This window comes from Leptinotarsa decemlineata, unplaced genomic scaffold (assembly GCF_025532065.1).
Source record: "Leptinotarsa decemlineata unplaced genomic scaffold, Ldec_3_MD MMD2_P_RNA_scaffold_10, whole genome shotgun sequence".
Taxonomy (NCBI): domain Eukaryota; kingdom Metazoa; phylum Arthropoda; class Insecta; order Coleoptera; family Chrysomelidae; genus Leptinotarsa; species Leptinotarsa decemlineata.
In genome coordinates, this window is record NW_027412524.1 from 102,629 (window position 1) to 128,123 (window position 25,495).

General features: G+C 37.0%; 1 protein-coding gene and 1 long non-coding RNA gene across 3 annotated transcripts in view; one reads left to right on the top strand and one right to left on the bottom strand.

Moving 5' to 3' along the window:
* The first annotated feature begins 1,501 nt into the window (after nucleotides 1-1,501).
* Nucleotides 1,502-25,495, top strand: part of LOC111510307 (sodium channel protein Nach) — a 260,847-nt gene continuing 236,853 nt past the window's right edge. The window contains exon 1 of one of the 2 annotated variants that reach the window (XM_074186568.1): nucleotides 1,502-1,975. In XM_074186568.1, coding sequence (XP_074042669.1) covers nucleotides 1,896-1,975 — 80 coding nt within the window. In that variant the 5' untranslated portion in view covers nucleotides 1,502-1,895. The remainder of the gene's footprint in view (nucleotides 1,976-25,495) is intronic. The other variant, XM_074186573.1, reaches the window with a different exon arrangement.
* LOC141487458 (uncharacterized) lies at nucleotides 19,242-23,751 on the bottom strand. Its single transcript, XR_012468401.1, has 3 exons — nucleotides 23,342-23,751; nucleotides 22,820-23,023; nucleotides 19,242-19,422 (listed from the first exon to the last, which is right to left on the bottom strand). It is a non-coding gene; the product is annotated as an uncharacterized lncRNA (long non-coding RNA).

Below are 25,495 nucleotides of genomic sequence, written 5' to 3' on the forward strand. Positions count from 1 at the left end.
CTGAATTCTCCGCTTGAAGAGAGCCTAGTAGAATATACGTTACTTCAGCGAAACAGACGTCCTAACATACCAGCCAGGTTGCCTGCCAGCTCGCAAGGCAGACAGACCACCCAGTCAACCAAATTGTCACGTGGTGTCCTGTCACCCAGCAGTGAACCAATCAGAGTGTGGACATAAATAATTCAAACAGACGACCAATCGTATCCCTCAATAAGACATACTTCCCAGTCACGTGGCGCGCTTACGTCAGCACATCTTTTCGCTCAACACATTTTTGTTTCATGACGTCATAAAAAAAGTTTTCCTTGGAGAATTGAACGTAGGTCTCTGAGGCGATAGACTTGATCGTTAGCCTCGATACCACCGGAGGATATTGAAAGTAATTGCGAACTGTTTTTCTCTAGAGAATTTATCTGGTTGGAGCTGGGATGATTCTGCAACCGTGTTAGGAATCACACGTTAAAAGGTAAGACCTTGTTAGTCCTTAGCTCGCACAAGTTTCCCAACTTCTGAGAGTTGTCGATCGTATGGGGACGACAGCTGATTAACGGAAAAACGGATTTTGAAACAGAACAGATATATTGAGAAAAACAATTACGATAGAGTCGATAGCGACGTATCAGTGTTTGCGGTGGCGTTTGAGAGATAACAATTCAAGTGTGCTTATGAAAACAAAATTGAGTATACAGGGTGTTGTTCTAAAGTGAAAAACGTGTCACTATGGGTTCATTTAAAAGATAGTGTGTTGTAAAATAAAAGAAATTTGAGGAGTGTTGTGAAAAGTAATTATGAGAGTTATTAGATGAGGAATGGTGTAGGTGTTTTGACCACTCATCATACAAACTAATCGGCTGCGTTAAGAAGCTGGGTTTATTTGGTCGAGTGTGAATAGGTGTGAGCCACAATGAACCCTTGCGGGTTGCGGTGGAGACTAGAATAGACCCACACACTATGGACCTAACCTAACGTAATCTAGTGGAGCGAAGGGGGTAACGTGCGATTCAATGTGTCAGAAGGACACTGAATTTCGTTAACCAAGCTACCATCATCAGCAAAAGTTGAACAAATGTTGGTAAACATAACAGAAAAGTGTATATAGAGTGTCGTTTGAGAAAAAACGAAAATGTAAGGCAATTAAGCGATCATTTTTGGCATACTAATCGCATCGAAAAATATGCATTTTTTCAATGCGTTAATACAGTCATTTTTGTCAGTTCATTAGTATCGAAAAAAAAATACAATTTTAAACCCCCTATTTTTTACAAAACCCATATAATTTGCATTGTAACGCGTCACGGAAAATAATGCAGAATTCTCACGAAAAAATTTTTCAAAAAACATGGGAAATATAGCGCGATGAACCGTCGATTTTTGCCATGAAAAACGCATGAAAAATTTCACAAAATTTCAATGTGTTGAAACGGCTACCGCTTCGAAAAATAAAATTGTTTTTATCGTTATATATTTTTCAAGCATATACGAAGTGACTTACTATTTCAAAATACATTTTAAAAATAGTAATAACGTTTGTAACAGAAAGGTGGTATGCCATATATGATAGGAACCAGAAACGGAATTTCCTCAGGTCAAGGATAAAAAATCCAGACAATTTAAAGTATAATTGTATAAAATATAAAAAAACAATAATTTGTGCGACGCGGAGTTAAACAGCTGTAGGTAAACGTTTGCGGCTCATTTATCTATTAATCAATTTGTGTCATCACAATTTCAAAACTAAGTTTCATACATTATCCTGATGCCTGCCAATATATATTTACACAGAACCATTTAACTAAACTGTATCTGCAATATTTATTACGTTCATTCAATTTGATGATAATTCCGTAGGCTGTCGCGTTATCTCAAGTAACTTCCTGTTGTTAAGAAATATTGAAATGCAATTTGTTCGCGGTTTTTTCCGAATGTGTGTAGTTGTTTGTCCAAAGTGGAAAGTACTAAGGATAATTTGGGGAAAGTGAGTTTTTCATTGTATATTGTAATTATCTTACCAATATTCGTAAGATGTACACACTTTATATGGAAATATTTCAGAAAATGTGATTTTACAACTCAAATCGCTTTCAGCGTTAGCCAACATTGTGAACACAACAAAAAAAGATTAAAATATGAAATCCTAATAGCCTTTTGTATTTCAGGTGTAGATAGTAGTTGAAACATTTTTTTCAAACTAAAACTACGAACAATAATTTCAGCACAAAAATTTTACAAAGTGGTGTAGAAATCAACAAGACTTCTGAAAAGTTTTTCAAATCTCACAATAAAATGTTTCCCAATCACCATTAGATATTAGTTGAACATTTTATTGAAAGAGGTATGTTATGAGAAAGTTTCGAAACATTGTGAAATATGATATTTGAGTAATCAGAAAAAATATGGATATACAGGGTGTAATATAAGTACGTTGAAATATTCAAGTGACGTATTCCTGAGACAGTTTTAAGAAAAAAAATCTATATGAACTTGTGTCTGAAAATGCTTCGTTTCGGAGATACGGGCTGTTGAAATTGAATTTTTGTATTCGCTTTTTGAAAATGACTTGCAAAAAATAGGTAATTTGCACGAAATTCGGTACCCGGGTTTTTATGACGTGGGAAATGATAATTTAGTATTAATTTTCATGTAACATCTAGAGGGCGCTGCGTATGCTGTGATTATTTATTTCAAATTGCCCTAACTTTTTTGACAGTAAACTTTTGGTACTTTTCAAAAAAAAACCTACTTCCCACACTTTTTCCAAGTGAAAAAGGTACACCTCCTCAATAACGCTGGAGGTGATCGTTTTCGAGGTATTTATAATTATTTATATCGATGCATATTACTTTATAGCCAAATTTAATTTCAATAATTTTTGTCACTCTCCGCTTGCAAATTAAGTTAATTAAATCGAATAGGATATGAAAGTTTGTTTATAAAAATTGAAGTTCGCTGTCACATTTTGTACTATCAATTGACAAATTCACAGTTCTGAGTTCATAGAGTGATTTTTTAGTACCATGCCCGACTTACGAATGCTGAAATGGCTTATATAGTTTTTTGCGAGGCCAGATGCATCTATCAGGAAAGGTATCCCCAACGCGTGACTCCTTGTGCAGCGACATTTGCGCATCCTTTTCGGCGACTTTCCGAATCTGGAAGCTTTGAAACAAATTCTGCAGTAGGACGGCCACAGACTACAAGAACTGTAGAATTGAAGGAGGCGGTTCTCGAAGAAATTAGTGAATATTCAGAGACAAGTACAGGAAAAATTAGTCAAACTTCAAATGTGAGTCACATAACAGTTCACAAAATTTTAAAGGAACAGCAATTATATCCTTATCATATTCAGCGTGTCCAGGCACTCACGCTACGAGATTTTTAACCACGTATCGAATTTGCTCAATGGCTTCAAAGAAAAGTCGAACAACATCCGCAAATTTTATCGAGGCTAATTTTTCAAGAAATGGTATCATGAACTTCCATAACAACTACATCTGGGCGAAAGATAACCCACATGCGATAACGCAAACTCATTTCCAAGACAGATTCTCTTTCAATGTATGGGTAGGCATAATTGGGGATTATTTAATTGGGCCCTATTTTCTCCCTTTACGTTTGAATGAAGATGCTTGCCTACATTTTTTGAAACACGAGCTTTCTCAACTTATGGAAGATGTTCCTATTAGTCTCCGAAATCACTCTTGGTTTATGCACGATGGAGCTCCTGCTCATTTTAGCGTGATAGCAAGAACTTTTATAGACGTAGCATATCTCCAACGATGGATAGGAAGAGGAGGCACTGAGCATTTGCCTTCGAGGTCACCGGACCTCAATCCCGTCGATTTTTTCTTTTGGGGACACCTAAAATCACTAGTTTATGCTAGCCCCATTGAAAACGAAGAAATGTTGAGGGATCGCATCATAGTTTGCTGCGAAACGGTAAGAAACACTCCTGGCATTTTTTCCTCGGGTGCGGAATTCTTTGATGAGGAGAGCAGAAGCTTGTATTACTGTTGGGGGTCGTCACTTTGAACAGTTTTTGTAATAGTTGTTTCGTTCAATTTTTATGTTTATTTTCCTAATGAATAACATAGTACTTCTCCGAATTGTTTTTTTACAAACTCTGAAATGTAGCACTTTCTAATTGAACAATTAAACCTGACAAATTTTTCAAATTTGGATTGAAAAAGTAGTTCGATAACTCAGTTTAGAAGGAGTATGTACGGGTATACTGCGTATAAAGTTTGATGGAAATAACTGAAATTGCAAAAAACTTATGGCAAAAACCTACCATGTTTTGAAAAATTTCAACAATCTGTATTTCGAAAACGAATCATTCTTTGTTAAATATTTTATAGAAAAAAGTTGTTTATTTTGACGAGATCCACCACATACTTAATTTTTGTAATGTTCTCAGCAACTTCACTTAGCGCCCTAGGAGCTAAGTAATATGCATCGATATAAAAAATTGTAAATATCTCGAAAACGATCACTTCCAGTGTTGTTGAGGAGGTTTATCTTTTTTACTTGGAAACGGTGTAGGAATCAAGTTTTTTTCATGAAAAGTACCAAAAGGTTACTGTCAAAAAAGTTAGGGCAATTTCAAATAAATAATGACAGCGTACGCAGCGCCCTCTAGATGTTAGAACACCATGTGTATGATTAAAAATTCGAAAAAACTGGTAAAAATTTCCTTTTTACTATGTATATCATGCATATAGCTAGCTAGTCAAGTTCCGGACTTATGAGCATTTATTCGTGAAAATGTCTCTTCAGAATGGTTAGGTCAGGTTAGGTTAGATTAGGTTACGTAAGGTTAGGTTAGGTTAGGGTATGTTATGTTAGGTTATGTTAGGTAAGGTTGGGTTGAGTCCTAGGGACCTGAGCGGTCTCACCGCCCGAATAAAAAAGGTGAGGGCGCCGGGGAAAGTAGCAATACTTTCCTTTTCCAGGTCGATGTGATGCGAAGCAAATAGCCTCTTCATCGGCAAGATCGTTGAGTGCCTACTCGTAGCGGACCTGTCTTTTACAGAACTCAACGGATTTAGAGGGGGAATCCTCGATTAAAAACCTTCTGGAGACACACATCTGGTGTGCAGGGACGGCGGACCATGGGAGTTCTCTGGCCTATCTTACCCCTTTTCAACTTGTCTGGGTAAGATAACTCCTCTTCTATCCTATCGGCCTTCCTTGGACAACTCTTGTTCTCTTCCGACCCCGACGCTATTAGGGTATCCGAGGGCAAGAAGTCATTCAGTTTCTTACTATAGGATGCAGGGAGGCGGCTGCAACCTCTTCTCTTCCAGTCTTCCTTCTGCTCCCTCCGAAACCAGGGGCGGAGCGAGAGGGAGACTACCGCGTCCCCCAATCCCAAGGTGTAGCACCATCGTGCTGAGGGGATGCGTGGCACAGAGGTGAGTAAGTGTGTCTCTAGCGATACCTCCTGGAAATGGCGACCCAGAGGGGACTGAGCCTTACCCCTGCATGCGGGGCTTTGCAGCGGTGGACCTGAAATTTCCCCAGCTATTCATGGGAACTATTATGGATGACCAAAAAATTTTCAAAAAACGCAGGATGACAAGTCGGTTGAGGGAACTGAAGCGAAGCCGGGGGAAGGTAAGGGATAGTAGGGGAATGGGAGTTAGAAGAGGAAAAGGCTATGTTTGGGAGAAGAGGCAAGGTCCTGAGATCGCCGATAACATTGGTGCAGAGTACTCGTGAACAAGAGGAATCAACATCCAAGGATCCGAAATTCTCCCCGCTGAGGACGTCGTGGGAAGAGTTAATAGGGGTGACCCCCGTCGCTGATCAAAGTGGTGAGGATAGACAGCAAAACAGAGAGCACGACGAAAACGCAGAAGGGAGACAGCACAAATTCTTGGCTCGGATAACGACCAAGATTGGGAGGACAAGGGATTTCTGGATACCCTCCTCAGATCCCCGAAAAGAGGCAAGAGAAAGCGGAGCAGTCCGCCCACTAAGAACAAAAAGCAGGACGTAGATGGAGACGAACTAGACGAGACGAGAACAGATGCCTAACCACCATCATCGGGGAGATCAGGAAACTGGCCAGATTGGTGAAGGAACATCCTAACACCAAAAAAGAGATGAAGGAGGTAACAAGGATATTAATCAAAACAGCGAATAAAGCAGAAAGATAATCTAGTCAGGATAAGAGAAGGAAGATGGAGCACGCAATGGATGGAAGAAGCGAGAGCAGGAGCACACAAGTTAAGAACCAAATTATGAAGAAAACCATCTCCACACAAGTAGACGAGGAGACCATAAGAAGAGATCACCTTGAGGGGTCTGAGAACATTGTAGCCTGGAAGGATCTAAGGGAAATAATCGATCTCCAATGAGAAGAGAGTGCATTCAAAAGAACTAGAGTAACCTTCGACATGAAGGAAATCAATGAAGAGAGAAAGTATGATCTTGTCTTACTTATAGACCCAAAAATAAAAAACGAAGGGAGGATATTAGACGAGGTATCAGTCAGATACCCAGACATTAAAGACCTCCTCTCTTAGGAGATAACTGGAATTGAAAACATTAAAAAGACGACAAAAATGATAACGAGCAAAGGAACAAGGGAAGTTACTAGTGCACTATACGTCATACCAATAACTACAGGTGAAGCAGGAGGAATGAGCTTGACAGAACAGACATACGAAGGTATCAAGTGCCTTAGACAACATATATTACCACAGAATTACGATGAAAAACTAGGGATAATGACAACGGAAAGTCTAAACGAGGAATATCTCCAAAAATTCGCGGAAAGTGCCTTTCAAGGCACGAAAACAAACGTAATAGTGTATAACAGTAGACAAAAAAACACAGCGAAAATAGAACGGACAAAAAATGGGACACGAAAAGTAATTGTGAAGACAAGTGGTAAAAACTATGCAGAGGCGTTAAAGGAATTGAGAAGCAATACCAATATTAAAAGAACAGGAGTGGAAATTAAAAATATCAAAAAAACAAGTAAAGGAGACATCCTATTAGAAGTGAAAGGGGGAAAGGACAAAGCAAAAACGCTCAAAGAGGAGATAGAAAACGGAAATATGAACGCGAGGGTAGAATACACGAAGAGGGATACGATCATACATATCTTCGACATTGAGGCAGACATGAATGAACACAACGTAAAAGAAGCGATCCTTAGGGTAGTTCGCGGAGGCAAAGAGGAAGACGTTAAAATAATATCGATTAAGCCGAATATGGTCGGAAATCAAAACGCAATGTTATCAGTGGACAGGAGCACTGCGAGAGAACTAGCTAAGAATGGAACTATTGAATTGGATGGGCCCCTTGCAAAGTGAGAGAGAGAGGATTAACATCACGTGATGTTTCAGATACCTGGAATTCGGGTATAGGAAAGAAGAGTGCAAAGGTGAAGATAATACTAAAAAGTGCCTCAATTGCGCGCAAGAGGGGCATATAGATAAAGAGTGTATAAATGGAAGTCATTGCACTACCCGCATGACTGAGGGTTACAGGGCGGACCAGATGAGATGCCCGAACTATAGAAGGCTGGTGAATGCTGAAGAAAAAAACAGGAAAAAAGGAGGCCAATGGAAAAGAGAGGAGCGAGAAGGAATAGGAATACTTCAAATTAATATTGGAAGAGGACGAGCAGCACAAGATGCAGTATATGCAATGGCAGAACGACTGAAAGCTGACGTGGTGTTTATACAAGAACCTAACAAGGCAATAACTAGGAAACAGAGACTCGTGGTAGATAAGAATGAGGATGCGGCAATGTTTTGTAGAAACGAAAATATCGGAATATTGTCCCATCAAGCCTACAAAGGATATATAAAGGTCGACTTCGAAAAGTGGACAATTTATAACATAAATATATATATATATATATATATATATATATATATATATATATATATATATATATATATATATATATATATATATATATATATATATACAGGGTGTCCCTGAACTTCCTCTTTTCCTCTCGGGAATGTATAGATGGGGTCAAAATATCACCAGTACTTCATATAACTTTTTTTCCTAAAAGTCTTCGTAACCAAGTTACGGGCCCTCGAAGTTACAAAATGAAAAATGTTTTTCTTTGATAACTTTTCAAGTGAATATTCAAAATCATCCAAATTTTGGTAATTGACTAAACAAATGAATTCCGTCGATGAGCTTTCATGCAGGAGTCAGTTGTTTTGCTACAAAGTCAGGAACGGACTACCCCCGATGGTCCACACCCCAAAACTTTGAAATGACAGATATTTTTCAACAAAATAAGGTTACTTGGACAATTTTATGAATAAAAGTACTCGTATGGAAAGTCGATCGGAGCAACGAGTCTTGATAAAAATGTAGTTCTACTCGACGACATCAAACCCGCTCGTCCACCATTATTTGAAATGAATAATTATCAAAGCAGAAATAATAATGATAACGTTAATTCATTATAATAATTATAATTCATTATAATTCATTATAATGATAACGTTAATTCATTATAATAATGATAACGTTAATTCATAACGTTAATTCAACAACATTTATAACAGGAATAATACAAAGTATGCTAAAATGAAGTCGTAAACAAAAAGTACAGTACCTATATGGAAGTTTAAGTCACAATTGTGATAGCAGATATTTTTTCAAAAGAAATATCAAGTTCTGTAGATTCGTGGTGTTTTTAAACTAACAAGCTACTCTACTATGAAATATCGAATTCATTCCATATTTTGTATGTACATAATACGTGTGGAATAATCACGTTTTGTGTTGATCAGTTATCTTAATCTCATGAAACTCAACATTCGAATGTTTCAAATTCTTCTTCACAGCTAAACTGTTGAGGAGTTTCACTGATAATTATAATTTCATGGGAGAAATTCTTTAACACGAATCTAAATTTAGCTGAAAAAACGCACATCGGAAAAAATATTTACTATACTAATAAAAAGCAAACGAATGAACTACAAAAACGGCTGCACATGATCAGGTGAAAAATATCCAGGGAATAATTATGTTCCATTTCTTTCACAGATGTTGACAAAAAAACCTTTTAGAAAGTTTTGATAAAAAATGAGAAACTGGAATGCGATTTTGTTTTGTTGAGTGGTGCGTTGTCATATGACTATCATTGTAGTGTCAATATTCTATAGGATATTTTGAATTTTTTTGATATGGCCGAACAGTTTACATTCAATGAATATGTAGATATGCTTGTATTTTATGGACGAGCATTTTGTAATGCTGCAGAAGCTCGTCGTCTGTATTCCGAGCATTTTCCCAATCGAACGGTACCGTCAAGAGAAACATTCGAGCGTGTCGATCGCAGCTTGAGGGAGACAGGTATGTAATAATTGATAATTAATTTGAGCACGTTGTTTATTTCGATATTATTGTAGGTACAGTTTTGCCAAAACGAGGTGGTGAGGGCGCTCCTAGGACTGTACGTACCGTTGTATTGGAGGAAAATATTTTGGAAGCCGTCGCTGATGATCCTTCAATGAGAATCAGAAATCTATCAGAACAGTTCCATACATCCAAGTCCACTATTCATAGAATAATTAGGGAACAACTGCTCCACCCATTTCACATCCAGAAGGTACATGCCATGACACCTCAAGATTTTCCAGCACGACTGGAATATGCCAATTGGTTCATGGATAGGCAAAGAGAGGATATGACTTTTATTAATCGAGTTTTATTCACTGATGAAGCAGGTTTCAGTAGAGATGGAGTTATCAACTCTCATAATCTCCATATATGGTCCGAAGAAAATCCCCATGGGATATTGCAAACCAAACACCAACGGAAATTCAACGTGAATGTTTGGGCTGGTATCATAGGAAACCATCTTCTAGGACCATTCGTTCTACAGGACCGATTGAATGGAGAACGTTATTTGGAGTTCATTCAGAACGATTTGAATGGACTTTTGGAACATGTTCCATTGCAAACCCGAAGAGATATGTGGTTTATGCATGATGGCGCTCCTCCTCATTTTAGTTTGATTGTGCGTGACCATCTGAACCATATTTTCCACAATAGATGGATTGGTAGAGGTGGGCCATATTCATGGCCATCGCGGTCTCCGGATTTAAATCCATTGGATTTTTTCTGTGGGGGCATCTAAAAAGCCTTGTTTATGCTACACCTATTCACACAAGAGATGCATTGTTGAATAGAATAACATTACATTGTGAAGCCATACGAAACGACCCTGGAATGCTATTTCAAGTACAGAGAGGGTGTCTTCGCAGACTAAGAAAATGTATAGAGAGAGAAGGTGGTCATATCGAGCAGTTTCTGTAGCGGATTTTTCATTTCTGTTTGCTCTTGAGGCTCTTGAGTTTCGTTAGTTAAACGTGTTTTCATTATAAAAATTCGTTATGAACATTTTACCTATCATTTCCATTTTCCTTAAAAACTAATATTTTCGAATAATGGTAGACATCTCAGGATAAATGTTGTTGAATTAACGTAATCATTATTATTTCTGCTTTGATAATTATTCAGTTCAAATAATGGTGGACGAGCGGGTTTGATGTCGTCGAGTGAAACTACATTTTTATCAAGACTCGTTGCTCCGATCGACTTTCCACACGAGTACTTTTATTCATAAAATTGTCCAAGTAACCTTAATTTGTTGAAAAATATTGAAAAATATCTGTCATTTCAAAGTTTTGGTGTGTGGACCATCGGGGGTAGTCCGTTCCTGACTTTGTAGCAAAACAACTGACTCCTGCATGAAAGCTCATCGAAGGAATTCATTTGTTCAGTCAATTACCAAAATTTGAATGATTTTGAATATTCACTTGAAAAGTTATCAAAGAAAAACATTTTTCATTTTGTAACTTCGAGGGCCCGTAACTTGGTTACGAAGAATATATATCTTCCTAATATAAGTGAGAAAGAATATAAAACTCTAGTGGATGAAATTATGATGAGAATAAGGAAAGAAGGTAAAGAAAGTATCGTCCTGGGCGATTTTAACGCCAAATCAACATTATGGGGATCTGATAGAACTGACGAAAGAGGAAGATATATGGAGGAATGGCTGGCATCATTGGACATGGGAGTGAAAAATGACGGAATCACACCTACTTTTGTGAGAGGAAGGAGTAAGTCATTTATAGACATCACATGCACTTCCCATAAGCTGAGTGACAAAATCCAGGGATGGAAGGTTGTGGAAGAGGAAGAATCTCTAAGTCTGCATAGATACATAGTATTCACAATTGATATAAGACCGTATGCGAGAAAAAATAACATATTTAAATTACACACGAGTAAATTACACAAACAAATCTTCAAAGAAGCACTACTCGTAGTCTCTCAAGAAACGGAGATAGACAACTGTAGCGCACTGACGGAAAGAATCAAGATGGCCCAGGATTTTGCTATGGTTACGGATAGTAGGGGGAATCCACAACCGTACTGGTGGACCGACGAAATTAATACCAAATGGCGGGAATGTAATAATAGGCGAAGAAGGGCGATTAGAGCTAGAGCCAGAGGGAACGGAAGAGAAGAAGAAGTTGAGAATATGGAAAGTGAATACAAAGAAAGTAAAAAAACACTAAGAAGTGCTATTAAACAATCAAAACGCACCAAATGGAAAGAGGTATGCGATCAACTACAGGAGGACCCGTACGGACTGGGTTACAAAATTGTTACCAAAAACATAAAACAGGTCTCAGTACAGTATGACCTAACGACCGCTCAGAAACTAGAAATAACAAGAAAACTATTTCCCGAAAAGGTTGATGGATGAAACAGAGAAGAACAGACACATGTAGCAGAAGAAGAAAAATTCACAGAAGAAGAGCTGAAAGCAGCAGCCGAAAAGATGAAGGTAGTAAAAGCTTCGGGCCCAGACGGAATTATTACGGAGGTAGTAAAGGAAGCATTGACCATTATCCCAGAAGTATTTTTGAATATTTACAATAACTTACTAGAGACACAAAGCTTTCCGATAGCGTCTAGAAAGGCGAACGTAATATTATTACCAAAGGGATCACCTAATGAGGTGAAAAGTAAATATACACCAATATGCTTAGTGGATACCATGTCAAAGCTATACGAACAAATGCTGAAAGCTAGAATAGAGAGAGATCTTAACGAATGTGAAGGGCTGTCACAACGACAATTTGGGTTCCGCAGTAGACGCTGTAAGATGGGTCTTGAGTGCCACCGACGAAGGGCGACAGAAATGGGCTACCACAGTATTGCTCGATGTTAAAAATGCATTTAATACTGCTACATGGAGTATAATCATAAAAAATATGAGAGATAAAGGAATCAGTTGTTGAATATGTATTGTGTAATTCAATTTCACTCTCTTCAGTGTTTTCCGTACATAAAATAGAGGATACACTACAAAAACACACTTTTGTCAATTTTCCACTATATTTCTTTATTGTTGACCGGTTTCGGCTATTATAACATTTTCAAAACTAACTGGTTACATTTAAATGTAATATAGTGGAAAATAGACAAAAGTGTGTTTTTGTAGTGTATCCTCAGTGAACATGAATTTCCACAAAATAAACAAGTCGTCAATCGAAGAAACATAAAATAGACCTGAATAATAACTGTTCTTTCATTCGTCATCATAAATATAACATTGCACAAGATTCAGATCTTAAATTCCATTGGATAGTTACAAGCAACAAGAATCCACTCTCTGAACTCTCATTTCTTATGACTTGTGCTTCATTGGTTTGTTTCATGTTGAATCATTTGAATACATGCAATGAACTCTTCTCATTACTTATCTCCAATTATTTTATAACCTTTAACTTTGCAGTCCGACGCGGGCCTCAATAGTTCAATGAGGTTTCAAAGCGAAAATGTGAGATCAAATTTTGCTATAATAGAGAGAATTTCTGTCAATTGTTATATGTATCCAATTCGCCCTAACCATACCTTGGCACAGCTCAAGTTGATAATTTTCAGATTATTACTTCACGAGATTCTACAATATTATCTATACAAATGCACGTTATTTAACTCTCTTCAGTTCACCCTACTTCGCTACCCACTAGAGATGCCTGACGTCACAGCCAAGCCCACCTCCCAACTGAATGTCGATACCAACAACAGGCAGTGATCGTCGCGCTCTCGGAGAGGGCAGACGTTAGCACAGTCCTCGGCCGTCTGCGTGTCACCATCGATAGCGAGGCTAGAGCGATGCGTTACGTCACAGCTTTCACTGCACACCGATGAATACGCATTACTCAGCCGTACGTCGTGGAGTGAACATCTCGCTCTCTTACCGTTGAACGGTTGATGCTGTGACGTCACACCACTACTAACTTGGCGGGTTCACATCGATGGAACATTTATTACTTGAAGGATCTTCGAAGTATGCAGACGTATGTTTGTACATAGACAAGCACATGATGAAACCCTGTACCGTGCATTCTCACACACACACACCAATCAAATGTAATTACGTCACTATGTCACACACACACACACACACACACACACACACACACACACACACACACAAAATCTCATATGAAAAAAATTCTGAACGATCCATGCACCAGACCCTTCAAGGTCACATCGCCTTGATGTTACTAAATAACAACAAAAAAAAAGCAATTAATACGTCATAGAACCGGCTGTAATCTGTGATGTACACATACCACCTATGCACCAGACATATTTTTCAAAGTCATATGCACCATATATATTTTTCAAGGTGGCATGCACCAGACATATTTCTCAGGGTCACATGAGTCGGTCTAGGCCATCCACCCCACGTGACGTCATAGTGGTGGGGGAGGCCGAGAATCAGCTGTAAACTGGGGGGAAGCCGAGAATCAGCTGTAAAATGGGGGGAGGCCGAGAATCAGCTGTAAACAACTACTCCCGTGTATTTTCATATGGAGCTAAACTTTTTGTAATTTTTGGTTCAAACAGGAGTGGGGGAAACGTGTGACGTCATCGATGCAGGATGGAACGAGTATCGTGGTGATTCAAGCGTGGGACCCCTTAGTACTCCGGCTCACCTGTCTGCCCCCTTAGTACTCTGCCCATCGGCCCCCTTGGGACTCCGCCCCTCAGGCCCCCTTGTCACGTGATTCTAATTAAAAAAGTTTATAGTTATGAGATTCGAACCCGGATCGTCTGCGTGGAAACATTGTCCTTAGCCTCTACACAATGTTAGACATTGAAAGTAACTGCGAATGATGGGTATTTATAGCGTTAGTTTTGTCGGGACCGAAATTGACTCATTTTATATACTTGACCGCATTTTTTTCATTTCCGTAGAATGTTAGGGAAGTTGTAATCGTCATTATCATGTTGAAGATCGGAAAATATATTTAGATTTGGGAAAGAATTAATATTTCATATAAAGATGTGTATGTGTGTGTACGAGCGAGAGACGCGTGTGACGTAATCGTGGCAAAGAGAGATGGAGATGGTATCGACGTTTCACGTTCCTATCGCAAGCAGGTGTAAAATAAATGGTTGTTTATGGAGTAATGTAGCGTTGCCGGTTTGAAAATGAAGGGTTAGGAATACGACTGTGCACTGGATGTCTCAAAATACATCATTAAAAGGAAAAAATATGGCGTCGAAGTGTACAGGGTGCGTCAAAATATATCATTTCCAACATGCCAAAAAGGCGCTAAGTCTCGAATCTTTATTAACCAAGTTAGCATCATCAGGAGGAACAGGAGACCCAAAAATGTCGAGGGGTTACGCGTTGTGGACTCAACGTGAGGGCAATGAGGAAGCGAAGTATTCGACAATGATATTTCAAAATACGTTATTTTGCATAAGTTTCGACCGTTTTGCGTGCGTTTTCGACCGTTTTTTCGTGCGTTTTCAACCGTTTCCGATCGTTTTGCGTGCGATCGTTTTTCGATCGTTTTTCGTGCATTTTCGATCGTTTTTCGTGCGTTTCGATCGTTTTTCGTGCGTTTTCGATCGTTTTTCGTTCGTTTTTGATCGTTTTTCGTGCGTTTTCGATCGTTTTCCGTGCGTTTTCGATCGTTTTTTGTGCGTTTACGACCGTTTTGCATACGTTTTCAATTTTTTGTTTGGGGTATATTATCATAAGGCGGTGAGGTTAGATAAAAAATAAGAAATGATTTTGAATAGGAATTTATTATACATTTCTATTTTGGTAATATATCACAAAGCCATTTGTATAAAATATCTACATTTCGGAGACTGCAATTGTAGTTGGTTCGGTTGCGAATGTGATGCATGCAGGGTGAGACACCTTTGTTGTTGTCGAATGTGGGAACCATCCATGTTGTATTGTCATAACCCTCCAAATTCACAACGCTTGTGGTATATTCAACTCGTGAAATTTTTCAGTTAGAAAGTCATGTTTTTGATGTCCTCGCACATGAATGTCATCGACACCTTGTAGATTTTCCATGAGGATCCAATTGATTATATCCACAAAGCCACCAGAGGAATACCTCAATCCGTGAATGTTTCGCTCCAAGTAACAGGCGGTACGGCGATCTTCTTTACTCAAACAGAAAAATGGTGTGTTTGGCAGCAGTAAAAAGTTACTACACTGAATTCCAATCCTAATGGCTATTTCTTTAGGATAGAATTTTTGCTCGGATGCTTCGATTTCAAGTTTTACATCAACACTGGAACTTTTGATGCTCTCATCCCTCCTGGAACAATCGATGACAAAGAGAGCTTTGTCCGGTAAGACGGTGGAAGTGAGAAGAGGATTATGTTGATTAGTCAATTTGTAGCTGAGACCAAATTGTGAGTAGTTGAAATGAGCTTGCGAAAAATTCCCTTTTGCAAAATTCAAATGCATATTTTCCTTGGGGTAATTTTCACCGTTTAGAGTGAGTGTTATATTGGTGATATTCAAATGATTGAATATTGTTGGAGCTTTGTTGACCTTAGTGTAATGACGATTTTTTTGAAAACATCAATCACATAGCGAGGGCTTTCGAGGAACGAGAAAATCTTTCGGCCCATATTTCTTTTTTTGTACCTTGTGTGAGAGCAGGCAGCATATGAAGTTCCCATTTTCTGAACGGTATGAGAACGGTCTGCTTGGATAGATTTCAAAAGTTGCAATATAATTTGATCATGCGGAAAGAGTCGTTTAACTTTCAGTTCGATATTTTCAATTTTCAATTTAACTTCCGTTTTCGGTGTTAGTGCAGCAGGAGTCTCTTCTATTTTGAAACAGTTGCTATCTTTTCAGCTCGTACTAATCGAATGGTATGTTTACCGTAGGAAACACACTGATAATCGTTGAAGATATTTAAAAAATGCTTGATGAGTATGAGCATGTTGAATGTTAGATGAGTTGTGTTGATGACGCCTGTATTGTTGGGAAAAGTCCAACCGGAGGTGGCCAAGTGTTTGATATCTTCAATTCCTTACCACTCTGCTCATAACTAGCAGATTGAAATATGGAAGCGCCAGCATTGTTTACGAATGACACCTTACCGTCTCCTTTGGTCTTCTCAACTTTTCCACTAATGAACAGTAGACTATCGTACAAAGCATCGTAGGCATCAGATTGATTGATGTTGATTTTAATAACATCGTTGTTGCGAAAAGACTTGACATAAGGATAGTAGGTAAGCCACTCTACCTTTTGTATGGACTCATTGCTTTGCGGTTTTCGGGAAATGTTGAACACTTGATTGGACAACATGATAACCAAGAGATTCCAGAAACAATTTATTTTCCGTTGTCAATAGTTGTCGACTAGTGGGGGTCTTGGTGAAGACTGACTTGGGGTATGGAGGTGAATTATTTTTATAGATAGTCAGCACCATACTTCCGCTTCAATTCCAAACGAATTATTATTTCTTCGTTTTGGAAATCAATGAGCCTAGAATGTTGGTCGAGCACTCGCAGCGTAATATTGTTTATTTTGTCTCTATGTGCAATAGGTAGGTGAATGGGGTGATTAGGTGTTTCGTCAATTGCGTACCCAGGATCAACACCAACAGCAAATTCGTATATCGTATGAGTCGGTGTGTCGTTGTAGAAGGCTCCAAACGTAATGTTGCTATCTACGTGTATGGTGCGTACTTTAATGATATCCACAGGTAGATCGAATTTGTAATGTACGTTTGGTTTGAGAAGAGTAGATGAAAATCCCATTATGTGAGCCAAGCTGTTCGCAGGTCGGAAATCCATCGAGTGTTTCTGACAGAATATTTCACTTCGGTTTCAGATAGAAAAAATCCTCAGGGTTTTCATTGAACGTTTTAGTTGAGATGTATTTGTTTATTAATTCTTCAATGCCACCAATTTCGTAAGATCCAACAGGGATATCGATGCGATGCGATATCAGCGTTTTCATAGTAGTAAAATTTCGTACCTTCTTCAATGTTGGTTATACTGTTGTACGAATGGAAATTGAGCAAAGCTAAAGTATATTCAGAATCAGAATCTGATCGAATGGGTGGATTGAAATCGATGGAGAGCGTCGAAGAACGACTCGTTAGCGTTAATATCATAGACATGACTGATATAATGTCAGTATGACATCTCCTTAAATAATGATTGAAACAACAACAAGATTTTGAATAGAAATCATTTATTTCTACAATAATAACATTCTATTTGTGAACTCACAGGACCATAATAGATTGCTTTTTGTAGACATCTTGACACATAAGAAACGTTGTAACGTTGTCCAAAAAATTCATAAGTTTCAAACTTCGATGGAAAAACATGGAATAAATCACTACAATACGTACAACATCACTAAGGCTTCTATGGCTGAACGTACCATTAGAACGTTGGGAGAAAGACTTTTCAAATATTTTAGTCTGAATGGCACCTACAAATGGTTGAATGTCTTGCCTGAAATCACAATCCTACAAATGATACGCGACACTCGAAGACGGGCATACAACCTTCGAAAATCACCAAAATAAACGAAAAACAAATTCTCAAATCAACATACACCCATCTGAAGATAGCTGGACCGAGAAAAATCAAAGTCGGTGATGTTGTACGAATCAGTAAGGCGAAACACGTTTACGAAATAGTCTATACGCCCAATTGGACTACGGAATTATTCAAAATTATCAAAGTCAACATTACCAACCCCGCCACCTTTATGCTAAAAGATATGCATGGTGCACCTATTAGGGGTGCTTTTTATAGAGAAGAATTACAAAAAACTGCAAATCCTGATATATATCTCGTGGAAGGAAGACAAAAAAATGTACGTTAAATTGCTGGATTTGGATAACAAACACAACAGTTGGATCAAAAATGTCGATTTTCTATAGAATGTTATGGAAAACAAGCACATTGACATTGTATTGGGAGGGCCTTTTGTGAAGAAATATTTGTGTGTATAATAAACGCACAATATCTGAAATGGATCACGTGATCTGAAGCTGTAAGAGCGCATGCAAACACAGATGGATATTCAGTTTGAAAATGTCTCTCGATAGTGGTTACGGTAGTGAAGTTGAAGTAATGTTCGACAGTGATGGCGAAGATTACAATGGAACTCTGAATGCAATAAACAGAGCGTTGGAGCAATACGAAATAGCTGCTCGAAACGAACATCAATTGCAGTTGATGGCAATCCCCATGTTATCTTATGAAATTTGATGTGGCCTAAGTCCATGCAGAGACTTCAGCCCATGTATAATTTTGAAGCAGCAGTTCTGCATTCGTTTCATCAATTTAACAAGTTATGAATGGGCGACCCTCATTGACATCCTGCAACAAATAAAGGAAAATTTCTGTGAATCACAAATCGATGGATATGTAGATGAATATGATCCAATTACAACACGTTTCGGGGATTACATTTACGTTACACACTACTTCGAAAGTAATACCAAACAAGTTTCTATTTCCAAGGACACCACGAACATGGAGCTATTTCAACGAGATGTAAACGAGATTCTGAATTCTTACCTTGGTGTGCTCTCTGACCGTATCTCTATGCTTGTTACTTTGAACTTTTGTGATGATCATTGAGGTGTTTTCAATATAATACAATCATGGTTACGAGAAAATAAAACTGATTCAACTTTGGAAGAAATCATAGAAGGATTTTGTCAAACCTCAGCTTCAGATAGTCTGTATGCTAATGCTTTACGTGAATATTTATTTCATTATACACAAAAAATAGTGTATGATTTATGTAACAAATGAGAAAATGTTGTAACATTTGTTTCATTCAATGTATATGTTGACGAAAAATTCAGATTTGAAAAGTTGTTTGATGCAATAAAATACCAAAATTTCTACATATATTTTATTCAAATCATATCAACGTGTGTGTACAACAATAAATAAGTATACAAAATTTAAATATATTTCATCCAAATTATATCAACGTGTACATGTACAATAATAAATAGTATACAAAAACTGAAATTCTCGAACATATTTCTGTCCGCAGCCAATTCTTGCAGAGTTGGTGGACTCCTACCGCTGTTGAAAATTTTCAGAATAACACATACCTATCAGTCATATTCAAACAAGGACAGAATTTATCAATGAATCACATCAATAGAAATAAAATCCAAATGATAACCTTATTATTTACCTTATCCCCAAATCATCCGACCTTAAAGTGTCGGATGATTTGGGGATCAATTTTCGTTTATCGTCGTTTGGACTTAAGCCTATTTTCACCTGCTTGATACTGAAAACGTTGTGAGCGTATGATTGAATAGTAAACTGCTCACATATTCTTTCTTCAAAATTTCTGAGACAATCGATATAATCTTTGAAATCAATTTTATTTTTGACTACATTATATCGAATTCCCTTCGATTTTTTCGATAACTTTTCCACCCTGCATTTTGTAGGAGTACATTTTGGAACGTAACCCTGCATAGTGCGTGATGATTTTACCATTTGCTTCATCTTTCATCAACTCAGGAATTTTCTTATTCACAAGTGGAATTTGAAACATTATCTTACTTATATTATCGGGCGAATAATCGGAAGTATCAAATTTTGATAAGTTCTTTTTGATGAGTTCTGAATAGACATATTCACACGTTATTTCGTAGATGAAGCTATCTGTATCTGTATACATTAACTTGCAATTTTCTATACCGAGAGTGGGCACCATGAAATCGTAATGGAAATCAAACATGCATGTTTTTGAAATGTCTAATATTGCCATTCCGATGTACAAAGGTTTATTGAAAACAAGTTCAGTCTTTCTCAATTCGATAGCCACCAAGTCTGTATCGAAAACGGTTCGACTGTGAAATCGGGGGCTCGCAATTAAATTTTTGGCGTCATAACGATCGTTCCAGGAATTCACAAGTTTGACCACCCTGTTTAACCAAATGTTTTCCATTGTTTTCTCAAAAATAACATTTACCATGGCTGGTGGCTGCAGCCCTTAACGAGTATTCAACTCGATGTAGGGACGCAGCCATGCAGATTGTTTGAATTACACAACCCGATGAATTTTGGTTAGAATCAAATCATTTTTCAATGCTTGTTTCAAGTTGCGATAATGCAAATTATATTTGTCTTTATTATACAGGGTACCCATTAATTTTTTTTTTGGAATTTGGTGGTGCTTGATGCTCTGGACAAAACGGAAAATCTTTATGTAAATCATGTAATCTCTCAGGGCATTCCAAATCAACTTTCAATATGTAGCCTTCTGAAGCATTATCAGGAATTTCAGTTACATCTTTATCAAAATTTTCAACCCACTGAAAACCGTCGTAAGGTAAAAATTCTGACATTGCCCACCCATATAAATTATCAACGTCTAAATTTAAAAGATTGCATGCTTCCAAATATTTATTATTCGCTTCAGAATATCTATTTGAACAAACCGATATTCCGCTCCTTATCCCTTTTCTACAAACATAATCATGTCAATGTCTTTTAAAATTTTCAATTTACACTTTGTATACTTCAAAATGGCATCTCACGTATACCCAGGCATAGTACAATACCACGCGGGGTCTAACCCATAAGTTGCCATGCTTTTTTGACGAAAATTTTCAAAAACGTCTTCCAGTAATAAAATATCTGTTTTCAAATATAGGTCCGCATACGATTCCAAATTTGTAATTTTGCATAATTCCCAAACATTTTGTGTGTGAGCATATTTCTCTTCAGTTATGTACTCATCATTTAATTTATTATAGAATTCTTCTCGTGATGGTAACTCGGTGATGTTCAATTTTTGCATGCTATCTATATAATCATATGGAAATACCCCCTTTCTGGTGAGAAGGGCGAATTTCTCATCATCTAAACGAATAAGTTTTTTTTTTAATTTCCAAATCATTTTGATCAAATGTGGAACATCCAACGATGTTCCCATGAATTGAAAAGAATCTATAAATCGAAATTTAATTTTAGTTTCAGCATCCTTCTGTGTAAGGATGTATGTACTTTTCTTTATTTGAGGGAAGTATGCTCACGCAGCCTTTTTTTGTGATATCTCTCATAATGAAGTGACTGTCGTATCCTGAAAGATTATGAAAAGTAATGAGTACCACGAATGATTTTCGAAAGTTGACATCACAGGGGGCTTGGTGCGCAAATCCACGGAACGCCCCCGTATAGTGATCGTACACAATAACATCTTTGGGGGCGAACGGTTTTTCGCAAATATGACAAGTCATTGCAGCACCGATGTTATTTAAAGGCACTGTCATCGGCTCAATATTCTCAATTTTTGATTCAACAAATTTTGCAATATCAAACAACTTATCGGCAAACCATTTCATGTAGTTTTCACCTCGATAGCTTTTGAAATGAGAGAGAATGTCGTCATAGGAACACTTGAATTAGTAGCCCGCACTAAAGGTATATGGTTTTGGTATTTTGAAGTTTTGTCAGATATGCTTTCTTTACATTTCTCGTGACTCAAAATCAGTAAAAATTATAAACGGGCATTTTTGTTTACAAACATAATTTCGAAATTCCACATAATCGTATGTAGGAAAGGAAATTTTAGTTATTCACTTTTTCGCACAAAACAGTATGATCATTTAATTTTTGCTGACTTGAAAAATAATTGAGGCATCTATCACAAAATATTTTTTTGTCTTTCTTTTTGTTCAATTGGTTACTTAATAATCGGGACACATCTTTGATCCAACAATAATGGAATTTAATTTCAGTCTCGTCATCATCATTAATAGGTGGAGGAGCCCCATAATCATTCAATTTTGGAAAATATTTGTCTTGAATTAATAACAAATTAACATGTTTGTCTCGTTTTGTTGTAGTGAGTCTGGCAGGTACTACTACATTGAAGGATTTTTCCTTTGCTTGAATAAATTCTAAAGAGTGAACGTTTACAGAAATATCATTGAGTTTTTCAAATTTGGAAATTTGATGTGAGTCCATTGGAGTATTTAGTCCTGTAGTATTCAAAACTGTAGAATAGTGTGGATATTTTGACACTCTTCGTGGATGTTTTGCTACAGGATACAAGGCGCTAATAATATTCCAAAAGAAGCACATTTCGTAATCGTTTTGTACATTAATGCATGCCTGCTTCCTCGCGATTTCTTATGGCAGTGGAATGAAAGAAGAACCGTTACTAATCACATATCTATTTATTGCTACTCCCAACAAAATAATTTTACTCAAAGCCCACCCCGACTGTTGTTTTTCGAATTCGCCTAATTTATTCAATATAACATCCACAGCGTTTTCATTGTACCAAGCAGACAAGTTCGTACTTGAATCGATAACTTTTATTTGCCGTACTGAAATATTTGCGATCAACATATCATATGATCCGAATAATTATCTTTGATGTGTAAAATGTATTGATCAATTACCGACTTGATTTTTGGAAAATTAACCATTTGGATTTCATTTATTGGCTCACCGATATTTTGTTCACAAATGAAATTATTGGTGTGATGAGTCGCTTTTGGAAGCTGCAGAGAATTGAAGCTCGTTCTGCGGAGACTATTGAGATGGTTCTGGAAGCTGCTGTGATTTAAAACTCGTTCTGGAAAGGTTGCTAAGTTGGATTTGGATGTAGTTGTTGAGATGACTGCACTGATACTGCCCACGTTGATGTAGTGTTCTGAAATAAGTTTGATTTTCAATGCAAACATTCACCAGAGAAAAATAAAATTCAAGAGTGGGGGTAATGTCTTTCATGGTGTGATTGTGAAAAATGGGCGAGCTACAATTATAATTGAAAAAATCAACTGTCATTCAAAACAAGGAATTCAAAACACATATTCTGCAAGTACTGAACACATAAAAAGTATTGAAAACACTTCTTTATGCGGATCATATCTATGGATGAAAAAATTTTTGAGTCGAACAAAAAATATTGTATATAAACTCTTTACATATATTGAACAGAAAAAAAGCAGTACTAATCTTAATTTCGTACAATTTCAAATGAAACAACACGACAGCGTATTTTCTTGATGCAGAATTCTTCCAAATAGGGGTGATACTCCTCCGTCACTCGGTGTGGTAAAAATTGTTGTTGATAGTTGGTTTCCTCTCCATGACTAAACTTGAATTTTTGGAAATCTACCTGCGAGAAACCAAAAATAAAAAAGTTGATATTCCAAGTTATACGAACACTCTTTCAACAAACAACAACATGAATAAAAGTTATTTGTACCTCACTTAGAGTTTTATTCAACTAGAAAGCTGGTCACAAAATGAGCTTCTGTTTACAACATTATAAATGTATATATAGAAAAGCTATTGCATTGTCAAATGCAAATAGATACAATACGAGAAAAACTTTTATTCAGCATGGATGATTTTCGAGTAAAATTCATAATCAAATTTCGCGATTATGAGGCTACCATTCAATGAAAGATCAAAACAAATTGTATGATACAATAATTACTGTAAGAGTAGCATTCGAGAAAAATGGATGTCAGCAATTACCGGTTCTTATTTTTTATTCATATAAAATCGTTGCACTTGTCACTAGTATCACTTTCAACTGATACAACTAACTCATCATTCAGCCCCGCAGGAGGTATTTATAGGAAAATAAGTGATGACAAATTATGAAATCAAACAAAGACTCTTTGTTCCGTCGCTTTGAGAACTGCATATCTCTGGATGCTGATTCAGCATTGACAGTGATCAATGTCACCTTGGATAAGAATAGGAGAATAGGTGATGACATATTATGAAATCAAACAAAGAGCCTTTCTTTCGTCTCTTTGAGACACATGTCTGGCTTTATCGAAAAGTGATAGCGATAATTCTGCATACCTATATTATATATTTTAACCAACTTGAAATAAAACAACGATTACTTACCCCAATTGATGTTACTAGCAGGTGTTTCTGTGCTGAAACAGCTAAAACAGCTGTCTACTGTAACTCTTAAATTGAAATCAATATGGGAATGATCACAAAGTACTTATCTATATATATATATATATATATATATATATATATATATATATATATATATATATATATATATATATATATATATAATTTTGATTAGAAATTTAGTATACATTTTTATTTTGGTAACATATCACAAAGCCATTTGTATAAAATATCCACGTTTCGGAGACTGCAATTGTAGTTGATTCGGTTGCGAATATGATGCATACAGGATGAGACACTTTCGTTGTTTGTTAAATGTGGGAACCATCCATGTTATATTGTCATAGCCCTCCAAATTCACAACGCGTAAAGTTATATTTAGCTCGTGAAATTTTGCAGTTGGATAGTCATGTTTTTGATGTCCTCGCACATAAATGACATCATCACCTTTTAGATTTTCCATGAGGATGGCATCCAATTGATTATAGTCCACAAAGCCAGAGGATACCTAAATCCGTGAATATTTCGCTCCAAGTAACAGGCGGTACGACGATCTTCTTTACTAAAACAGAAAAATGGTGTATTTGGCAGCAGTAAAAAGTTACTACACTGATTTCCAATCCTAATGGTTATTTCTTTAGGATGAAATTTTCGCTGGACTGTGAAGCCTTGAATATGTACAACAACTATTCTCATGTTGACTTTTCGATTGATTGATACTGAAGCAAAATCACATGTTCAGTTCTATTTTTTAATAATTTCGCTGAGTGGGAGGTGCTCTATGCCAGTGTCATGCACAATGATGAAATAGGCTCTAGTATTTTGAGGAAATCCCTTGGATGCTTCGATTTCAAGTTCTACCTAAACACTGGAACTTTTGATGCTCACGTCCCTTCTGGAAAAATCGATGACAAAGAGAGCTTTGTCAGTAAAGACGGTGGAAGTGAGAAGAGGATTATGTTGAATAGTAATTTTGTAGCTGAGACTGAATTGCGAGTAGTTGAAATAAACTTGTGAAAAATTCCCCTTTGCAAAATTCAGATGCATATTTTCTTCCGGGTAATTATCACCGTTTAGAGTGAGCGTTATATTGGTGATATTCAAATGATTGAATATTGTTGGAGCATTGTTGAATTTTGTGTAACCACGATTTTTTGGGAAACATACAATCACATAAAGAGGGCTTTCGAGGAACGAAGAAATCTTGACGGCTCATATTTAATTTTTTGCATCTTGT